The sequence below is a fragment of the Xiphophorus maculatus genome, chromosome 14 (genome assembly GCF_002775205.1).
Source record: "Xiphophorus maculatus strain JP 163 A chromosome 14, X_maculatus-5.0-male, whole genome shotgun sequence".
NCBI lineage: Eukaryota > Metazoa > Chordata > Actinopteri > Cyprinodontiformes > Poeciliidae > Xiphophorus > Xiphophorus maculatus.
The window spans coordinates 23,332,251-23,342,922 of NC_036456.1; the positions used below are offsets into that span (position 1 = coordinate 23,332,251).

The window sequence follows — 10,672 nt, forward strand, 5'->3', positions numbered from 1 at the left end:
AAATGTACTTATAAAGCCTACATTAGATTTTTAGAAGCACTTGATTACCAACACCCTGTTTAAAGAACATGATGTTCACTAAATTGACATTAAACCTTAAATAGTTGCAAAAAAAATCTTGAAAGTTAGTTTTGATTCGCAGATAAGAGTCACAAAACAAAATTATTTTCAGATCCACAAAACTGTGAAGCATTTTCAGGTAAACCACACCTCTGAATTTAAAGTCGGTCATTTTATCACCTAGTGAGTGGAAATCATGTTAAAGCAAAACATGATTCAAACTTCACATGTTTTAAAATATATTCACATCTTTAAAATGGATAAACTAATGCAGACATTAAAAATACTTGATCCAAAGCATTTCAAAGGTCCAAAATGTAAGGATTATTTTAGAAAGTAGTTTCCCCTTTTCCTGTAAACACCTTAAAGTTTTCTTCACAGAGAGTCTCTTGACTTTAAAAGTGAAAGAAAAAGAGGAGGAAGGTGAAATCAAAACTATGGGAGAGTAGAAAGTACCTAAAAACCAATCAGTTGAACAAATCAATGTTAAAATAACAGAAAATCCAACAGAAATGTGTTGTCAGTAATTTGTTGGTGTATTTTACAGGCTAAACACACAACTTTCTATCAATAATAGCCAAAAAAAAAACGTAAACATTTTCCAGACTTTAACCTCTAACTGTGAATCTTTCTAGATAAGAGTTGTCATGATAATTTGTTTGATGCGAGTAGCTGAAACGCTGACACATCCTGACTCCAAAGGAGAAACCCCAGGAAACCACCAACCCTGCTATTGATGCAGGAAAACTGGAAAAAAATCCAGGACTTTACCTGGATGAGAAAAATCCCAAACAGGAAACAGCCTGGTGGAAACAGCTGAGAAATATAAAAGTCAAAGAAACTGAGGAAATAATGCTGCATTAACTACTTACTATGTGTTTTAATAAGCAGATTTGAAGAAAAGGTAAAAAGTTTTCACCCTTTGCTCAAAGATATTGATTTATCTTAATTAATTTCCAGCAGATTCTAACATATTTTTCACTTAATCTTATGAAAATGATGTCATTTTACTTCATAATGAACTTTTATGAAGTTTAGGTCACACAAAAGAAGAACAATCCCACTTCAATTTAAAATTAAATAATACCGAAACAAGAATATAAACTGATTAAGTCAAACATCAAAATAATAGTTTGGGAGTCAAAAAATAAAGATTTTATCACCTGAAAATATAACAGTTTAAATCTGGAAGGTTTCCTGTCGCATTCTAAAATTAAAACCTTAAAACAAATCTTTCCCATAAACGTGTCATTTATTAAAGGCACCTGTTTGTTATATTGGCAGCTTAAACATAACTAAAGTCAGGACTTTATTGCACACAAGGATCCACAGTATTTGCATAGTTTGTCTTATTTTCGAGGTGAAGGACAGAAAAGAAGAAATACATTCATAGATACAAGAGCAAACAGAACAGAAAAGTCATAAGAAACACTTAAAGCACATAAAGGTTTGACTTTAGTAAACAAAATAACTCATTAAATCTTTAACATAAATCAATAATCTTGTCATTTAAAAGAGACATTTTGGTCCATATTTGCTCCCAACTTAAAGATTTGGTGTTGAAGAATATCTCAGATAATCGCTCTGAAATCTTCTAATGAATCAAATACTTCACTTATTCCCTCCAACAATGACAGCCTGGAAATAAACTGGGATTTTACTTTGGAGTACAGATTAAACTGAACAAAGTGCAGAAAGCTGTAAAGAATCTGGAATGTTAGAATTTAAGAAAAAGCTGGAAACTGGATGAAGACCAAGCTGAGATGAAAACATTAAAACAGGGTCGGTCTTTGCAGAGTCTTGGTGGAGATTTTGTGGGGATTATAAGAAAATACTAAGGATTCATTATTAAGGAGATCTCATGGTGTGAGGTAGCTGACCATTAGAGATACTCAGGAGCCTCAGAGGAGTTTGGTGGGTGTTTGGGAGAATGTTAAGGACATATTGGGGACATAATTATGTTTTATGGAGCGTCATAGATCCACAAGACTTTTAACAAACCTTCCTTAGGGAGGTTTGATTTTCTTGAATTTGTGGCTTCATTTTGGATATGAAAGCACAGTTGCCTCGTTTCCATTGAGCGGTCCGGTACGGACTGGTTTGGTCGGCTATTTTATGGTCCAGTTTGACTCTCACTGGGCAGGTGGAATTAAACCCAAACGATTAACGTTTCGTGATACTAGTGTGACGACTATCTGTTGCCTTTGTCGCAATCAGCAACGTTTTCTTTGTCCTCCAATCAATGGACCCTGTTGTGTGACGAAAACAGCTTCCCCCAAACTGAACCCTTGACCTAATGACCTACAACTGAAGGAGGAGCAGAACGGTGCTGTTTGGGTCGGTTGTATCTGCCACAAACAAAGCAGCACAGTTTGGTGAGAACTGAAGGCATCGCAGCATCCACATCGTCTAAAGGTTTCCACGTTTGCAGAGATCCGGCCACGTTTCTCATAAATCATTGAGAACATAGAAGAGTCTCCATCCAGCGAAGGCGCCGCTAAGGAAAGATAAAGTATAAACTTTCCCATATTTAGTTAGTTGGTGTTATATAGACTGTTACTAGAGAGAAAAATGTTACTGAATTGTCTTTAAAATGGCTCAACCTGCTGTTAACGCAAAGCTACAAAGACTTTAACGTCATCAGCATACGGTGATCTTCTGTTTCCCTTTGTGGCTTGTAGAAAATAAGTTGTATTAGTTTATTATTAAACCTGATAAATAAGGACAAAATAAATCACAAAGTCTCATGGAATTAAAGTTGTGTTTGAAGAGTCACTAAATAAACAGAAAAATGTTTGGCCTAAGAATGAAACATCACTTGAAGGAAATAGCATTTTCATCCCACCATCTTTAAGGAAGTGAACAAACACAAATATTTAGTTCGAGATTAAACCATCATTGGAAGATTTCCAGCAACATTTAATTTAGCTGATAGAAGAAGAAAGAAATTAAAGAATTGCAGATTTTTCTGTTATGCGACCAACAGAACAGCTAATTGGTTGTTAATCACATCAAATATAAAGCTAAAGAGAGCTAAACTTTAACAAAGAAGAAGACATCATCATCAACATGAATACAAAATAAATTTCAGTCTTTGGTTCACCAAAACGAGTGCTACCGACACTCAGGTTCAAAATAAACCTCAGCATCTGAGATATGGCTTGATCCAAACTACTGGTCCCTTAAAGCTGGTAAAGGTGTTGAAGCTGAATCTGCTGCTGGGAACAAGACAGATCGTCGTTCCCTCAGCTGTCTGGAGTCAGAATGGAGGTTCGTTAATATTTTACTGAATCTTTATAAACTTTAAAACCTCATTCTTCTCCTCTGAATTTGGGTTCAGCTCTTAAAAATGATTTTCCTGAAGTGAATAAAGTAAATGTATTAGAAAAGATGTTTTTCAGCTTGTAAAGTCAGACAGCTGCCTGAGTGTTTAGTTTTCTAATAAAGGAAATGCAAACAGAGGTATGAGGTTTTAGTGGGCTGAGGACTGAGATCCTTAATCCACTCGGAAGTTGTTTTCCAGACACGGCGTTCAGGCACCTTTTGTGACTTTCTGACTGCAGCGGCAGCAGATTTTCAGAGTTCAAAGAGAAGCTTAATGCCTCTCAAAGGATTTAACGGATTTACCAAACAACGCCTTGAATCCGGGCCATCGAGGAAACAAAGAGGGTTTGTTGGTTTTCTTCCAATTAAATATGTGATTCAAAAACAGAAAATTCAATTTTTGAACAATAATAATTTCAGAACAACTTCATATCAAACCCAAATGTCCCTTTCATCACCCAAAATAAATTACTGTTCTTCTAACTCCCAGCTTTTAGAGCATAAAGCGAACAGAAACCTTTCAAACGCATCTTAAAGTCACTCAAACTGATCCTGATGCTCGTCAGCTCTCCTCCAGCCAGGAGGGGGCGTCAGCGCTGGCGAGGCTTAGGTGTTCAACGGCCTGCTGCATGTTTTTCTCCAGGAAACTGTGACATGACAAGCAGTGAGCAGCGACGGCGCTGTGGAGCAGCCACAGCTGGTTGTGGAGGACCTTCACCTGCAGGCAGAGAGCGAAGCCACGGTTAATCAGCTGCTGTTCTGTCTTTAAACGGATCCCGTTATGCAAAATTTGCACGTTTTTGTGCTTCCATTTGAGTCTCTACTGATTCTAAAAGCAGACAAGTATTAAAAAAAAACATCCAATCATTTTTGGGAATAAGGTAATGTTTTTTAGTGTCTGAAAAATTAGCAGTTTCAACAACTTTCGGAATGTAACATCATCTAGCAACCCAAGCCTGTTACCTAGCAACCTCCGCGGAATTCCGCTCGTCACCTAGCAACCCAAGCTGAGCTCCAGCTGGTTTTATTGCTGTACAATGGCTGCTGGAAAAGACAAGTGTTTTGTTGTTAACTTACCACCCAGAAACCACTTCCTGCATTCTTCTTGGTTGTACAGCAGGCTCTACTAATGCTTTTCAAAGTTGTAAGGTTTTATAATTGCGCATCTGTTTGTAGCCATTTTCACGTGTGAGTGTAAACGTTCAGTTGGGGGGGCGTGGCCAGCAGCAGCTCATTGGGATTTAAAGTGACAGAGCACTGAAACAGCTCATTCTGCTCAACACAGGCAGAACTGAGCAGAATGAAATTTCATCTAAAAATTATATTGTGCAAAAAAAAAGTAACGAACAGAGAAAGATTGAGATTCTGTCTGAATGGGAAACTCTATTCTTTTAAAAAAAGATGGGAACGTGTTCTTGAATATTTCAATGAAAAGTCCAATGTGAACCCAAATGATGTAAGACTTTCAGTTTATATATAAATTGGTTACTTTTCTCATATAATTGCTGTAATTTATGTACATGCTTCCTGTTTTTGTTTTCTGTATCTGTGATGTAGAAGTTTTGTCGTGTTATTGTTCTTTTTCTTTTCTGTATAAATTTTTAAAATATCTAATAAACATAATATATATATAAAAAAGAAGCAACGAACTGATTTTATACAACCTGTTCAAGGAAACATAACGGGTCTCCTTTAAAGTTATGAGTTGTTGGTTGTGTAACTTGTATCATAAACAGAACCTTGCGCTCCGTCTCACCCTGTTCTCCTCCAGCAGCTTGACTTTGACGGACAGGTCGTCCCGGACCTTCTCGTACCGCTCCCTCTGGCCCTGGAAGGATTTCTGGGCCTGCTCCAGCTTAGGCAGTGTGGTGGTGTCCCGTGGGCCCATGTTCAGCTCCTCCAGGTCCACTCGGTATGCATCATACTCGATCCTGGACACCAGAGGGGTAAACATGAAGACCTGTTACCAGAGTTTTCAACCCTACAGCGCCCCCTGCAGCTCTGTGGAGTTATGCGCTCCACCCACCTGGCAGCCTCGTACTGCTTGGCGTTGATCATGGTGTCCTCGATGGTTTTGTTCACCAGGGTGTTCATGTCGAAGGTGAAGGCGGTGATGGCCGACTGCAGGGTCTCTGTGCTCTTCGACAGAAACCTCTGAGCCTCAGCGTTCATGTCAAACTCCACCTGCGGTCACGATAGGATGATACGACGTCTGATATGATACAAAATGAAACAAACAAGTCTGACATATTACAGGAGATTCACACCAGGGTTGGACCAGGCTATAACTGAACTCTAGTTTGTTTGTCTAGAAAGTTGGTTTGTTTGGGGAGGTATGAATTATCAAAAAAATGAACTTTGATCTCAGTCTTTATTTGGTTGAAGTGAACTCCGGTGCGGTTTCAGTTTATCTGTGAACGCCAAGTGGACCAGAGACCGGTCTAAAAGCAGGAAGAAGACTACAGCGCATGGCATTCTGGGTAAATACAACCAACCAAACACACGAGTCTAACGCTAGTGGGAGAAATGATTCGGTGTCTTTTACCAAAGTCAAAAGACAAAATCCTACAACTGCTAAAATTGGACTCTAGTCCATTTTTGTTTACATTTCGTGAAGAAGGAAGTTTCGCGCAGCAGCTGTGGTTACATCAACGTTTTTGAAGGTTGATGGAAATGGTAAAACTCGAAAAACATTTTTTTGTTTGCTTGACAAAAAAATATTTTTGTCAAAAATATGGGGAAACCACCAACCTTTATTGGTGGTTCCCCCACCAATAAAGGTTGATTTTCCTTTTTACACATTTCAAACAGTTGAACAGAAACGTAGCAAGTGTTTTCTTCAGAGGTTTTTGAGTCATTTCCTTCAGTAGTTCTTGGTGCAGCGCCCCCACAGGCGGGGAGGGGAACTTACTGACATCCAAACTTTTCAGTAAGTTTGGATTATTTCACTCGGTGCAGTGTGAAAGAGAACCACACCAGCTGAAAATGTAACAAATTATTCACTGTGGTCCCAAATCAAGCCGATTCTACTGGACTATCGGGTGTGAAAACAGCTTAAGAGTAAAGCAGGCAGAAAACCAGCAGTTTGTTGTGGATCCAGTGGATTTCCTCAGGACTCACGTGGAGGTTCTTGGTTTTGAAGCTGAGCTCGGTGAAGGCGTTGGCCATCGTCTTCTGGGTGACGGAGAACTGGGCGAACTGATTGGCCAGAGTCTGAGCCAGCTTGGTCATGTGGTCGTAGCGCTGCCGGTCGTCTCTGAGCAGCTCCAGGCGCGGCTCCAGGTCCAGGTCCACCGTCCGGGAGCCGCGGCCCATCCGCTCGGCCAGAGCCTGCCGGGTGAACTGCGGCGGCAGAGACAGCGCCGTCAGATCCGGCAGCCGTGAGCGAGGCTGCTGGGTTAGGCTCCGCCCACCTTGTATTTGCTGATGCTCCACTTGCGGACTCGCTCCAGCTTCTCGCTGGCCAGGTTCTTGTTGCTGGCTTCGATGACCACAGGCCCACCGTTTGGTTTCTGGGGAGTGACCGTCGCCTCTGGAGACAAAGGAGAAATCAGTTTTCCTTTTTATTTTTCTTACATATTTTTAAAATTCTTATGTCATGACAGTGGCTGTCAGTAAATATTAAATCAAATAACCGGATGATAAATTAAAACAATTATTGAATCAATATTTGTATTTGCATATAGACTGGCATTATACATTTTGCTGGAAATAAATTCTCCCAGAAGTTGCTGCAATAAACGATAATATTGATGTTTTGAGACCATTTTCCAGTAATATCATGGTAATAGTATAATAATGAAAAAAACACATTGTTAAAACTTTAAATTCTAATGAACACTTAGAACTGGAAGACATTTTTAATATCCAAAATAAATAAACAAAAACTACAAATAAAATAAATTATAAAGTCTCTGTAAACAAAACTGTCCAGTTGAAACCAAACACCAAACTTTTGTCATCCAGTTTTTGGCAGAAAAATAAAAAAACAATAACCTTTACCTTGGCTTTCGTCTGTTTCCACGGTGACCTCTGCTGCTGCCTTCGTCGAACTGTCAGTCGCGTCTTCACTAGTGTGGTTGGAGTTACTGTTTGCTTCCTGCAGAGAGAGAAAACAATTTATTCACACATTAAACCATCACTTAGTCCTGCTACAAAACACAAAGTTCAACACATTTTATGGGATTTTTATGGCAAAAACAACCAAAAGTGGAACATTATTTTGAAGTATTCAATCCAAGTGTATTTAATCAACATTAAACAATGTTACATGTTAAAAACAAAACAACGAGCCACTGCACTGAATTACTGAGTATTAGCATGAAAAACATGAAAACTAATTCTGTAAAGGAAACATTAGATGTCAGAAAAATTAAACAACCATTTTCAGCTATAAATCCACATTTCTTCACCGTTCCAGTCATCACCAGTCGTCTCCAGGCTTCCCACTGTCTGTGTGACCTTTACAACCCGGGGGGCCGCCATCACTGTCATCCATATTAGATGAAGCTAAGCTACTCCAGTTAGCTGAATATTATTACTGCTACTCAGAGTTTGTTAGAACTAAAATAATGAAGCTAAAATAAAACAAAAATATTTGAGATAAATATTTTTATCTCAAATTATTCTCTAAACTCTAATTTCAAACTGTTTCTGAATGCATCACGGCCCCAGCAGTAAGAAGTTCAAGGGTCACAAAGCTAACCAATCGAGTTAGCCCGGATCAAAACCCATCAGGGCTGCCATATTGGATATTACTCCCTCAGCTTGGGGTCAGAGAGGTCAAAGGTCACAGGAACAGCCACCTGACACAGATGTTGGTGCGTTAGATTCTGCAGCAGAAACACAGGAGGGTGAGGTCGGTCCTCACAACAGCAGGAAGACTCAGCGCTGCTGCGTCGCATTAAGGAGACGGAGGAACGCGTGATGACGCAGAACCAGCCCTGATGCGCCTCAGCAAAGGTCACATCAAACTCTGTTCCCTGGAAACGGACTTAAAAACGCTCCGTCTCATTAGTCCAAACGCTGGTCTCACCTTTAAGTCCACGTCGTCATGACGTCTCTCCTCTGGAGGCGTTTCTTCTTCTTCTGTGGTGTTGGACGCCGCAGCAACGTCTCCGTTCTCCTCCGAAGCCTCCATCATCTTCCTAAAGTCTAAAGAGAAAAAAATTCAGCTCAAAGTTTAAAACTTTTTATTAAAGACGTTTAATTAAAGGTCTGTTACTTTCTGCCTCCTCTGCAAAATGCCTTAAATAAAATATCATCTGCTTAAAAACAAGATTTAGTTTAACAAATCAGAAACAATAAACCGACTTATGACATCAGAATTTCGGTCATTTTACTGCTTTAAGGCATCAGGAGTAACTTCAACCAACTTTAATTTCTAGTCTGTAACTCATTTATTTACCAAATAAAGATCAGAGTATGTGACAATAAATGTGAATTAATTGAAGCACAAGTTTTGCACTGGTTTGTTTTTAGTTTATATTTTAATCAAGCCAATAAACTGACTCGTGACTCATTCAGGTGTAAATTATTTACCTAATTTCTGTTCCAATCCCATCAGTCTCACTAATTTATCTCAAACATCATATTATGTCTCCCTCTGGTGGTACAAAAGCACATTACATCCACATCTTTCTCCATAAAACCGTCTATGGCTTGAAGCTGGTAAACGCAGTGAGTCAGCGGAGGCCGCAAAACCCTGCAGTTCTGATGCGTTAAACCTGCTTTCATCAACAGGACGGATCTGAGGTAACGTCGGCACCGTGGGTGTCCAACATGTGGTACGGGGGCCATTTGTGGCCCTCAGACTGACTTTCTGCTGACATTTTGTTACAAACTTTTATAAAAAGTCGATCCACGTTTATCCAGAGACTTTTACTGAAAATCCGACTTTGCTTCACTAAAATGAACTTTTATATAATTTGTTAAACTTGGCCAAATATAACAAGCGTTTTAAAAGAAAGTGACCCAGATCCTGCTTTTATAACAAAATTAATTTGTTCAACCAAACCTGAAAGAATATAAAAATAATGCCTTAATGCCTTTTTTTTATTTTTTAAACACAGCAAACATTAAAAATCCTTTGTAAATTTTGGATCTATACTGATTTTTCTTTTGTTTTTATTTTTCTACAGAAAGCAAAACAAAAATCAGACGACTTTATTTTAATTTTATGTTTTTGGCCCACAAATACTTATAACTCAGTGATTTTGGCCCACGCCTGCATCTCCTGTCACTGATAATAAACACTTTATATAGGCTGAGTACAAAGTGCACATATCTCATCTTTGATAACTCATAACGCTGACCTTTGACCTACACACTATCCTGATGGATCACATCTGCTGTTATTGAGCAACTGTGTGTTGAAACGTTAGGTTGCAGCATAAAACCATGACAGGAACAAACTGAGCCCTGCAGGTGTTTTATCTACTTCTGTTTATGATAAGGAAGATCTTTGCTACTTCCTCTCAGAGTTTTTGTTTATTTATTAAAATATGACGCTTTAAAACCAGAACATGCAGAGCAACAGGTTACTATATAATGAGCATTATCCAGAGGTCTTGAATCAACCCTTCATTTCTTTATGTTGTCCTTCAATCATCCAGACTTCCTTGCAACAATCTATAAAATAATCTCCAGTATTTTTAAAGTTTTTCGCTGCTTTTTACAATAATTTAGCAACATTAAAGCTCCACAGAGATCATCTTTAGATAAATCTGCTAAATGTACATCATAAGACTCAGTAAGACAGGCAGAAATAAGATTTAAAGACATTAAAACGTTGCCAGCATATTTGAATGAAGCATGAAATCAGTTTGAGTGCAGTTTCCCTGATGGGTGTGTTCGTTTCAAAGATCCCCTGAACTTTACTTCCCCACAAACTTTAATTCATAAATTCACAGAAAACTGAGCTTTAGCAGCGGTAGGTTGACCGTTATGACCGTTAAAAAAAAACCTCTTTGTGACATTAAAGCAAAACCACAAACAAACAGGCGACATCACACCTACGAGCTTTTCTCTTCTGTCTTTCTTTTCTTTTTTTACCTGTTAGAAAAAGCGACTCCTCCTGATTTTCTTCCTCTTGTCTTCAACTTTCTACGTGTCGGATTATCCCCACGTCTTTGTTAACTTTTTATTTTTGCAAAACTATGAAAGAGTTTATCTAAAAAGTTAGCGTTAAGACTAAAAGTGGCGAAAAAAAGCGTCCAACGCATCTCCCGGAAGTGTTTTCTGAAAGGATTGTTTGTTGGACGGAGTGTTCGGTTTATTCTCCTGGGTT

General features: G+C 38.8%; 1 protein-coding gene across 1 annotated transcript; it reads right to left on the reverse strand.

Moving 5' to 3' along the window:
* Positions 1–1,293: 1,293 nt before the first annotated feature.
* On the reverse strand, positions 1,294–10,632 carry LOC102230751 (arfaptin-1-like). Its single transcript, XM_014473806.2, has 8 exons — positions 10,438–10,632; positions 8,420–8,538; positions 7,387–7,483; positions 6,798–6,916; positions 6,505–6,726; positions 5,411–5,568; positions 5,141–5,315; positions 1,294–4,102 (listed from the first exon to the last, which is right to left on the reverse strand). Exons 2-8 carry the CDS (start codon positions 8,525–8,527, stop codon positions 3,947–3,949), a joined length of 1,035 nt encoding a protein of 344 aa, XP_014329292.1. The 5' UTR covers positions 8,528–8,538; positions 10,438–10,632; the 3' UTR covers positions 1,294–3,946.
* Positions 10,633–10,672: the final 40 nt, after the last annotated feature.

Coding starts and splice junctions, on each gene's coding strand:
- LOC102230751 (XM_014473806.2), bottom strand. CDS start 8,527: ATGATGGAGGCTTCGGAGGAGAACGGAGACGTTGCTGCGGCGTCCAAC. Junction 5,569..6,504: donor TCAAAACCAAGAACCTCCAC/GTGAGTCCTGAG, acceptor TCGTGACCGCAG/GTGGAGTTTGACATGAACGC. Junction 4,103..5,140: donor AGCTGCTGGAGGAGAACAGG/GTGAGACGGAGC, acceptor CTCTGCCTGCAG/GTGAAGGTCCTCCACAACCA.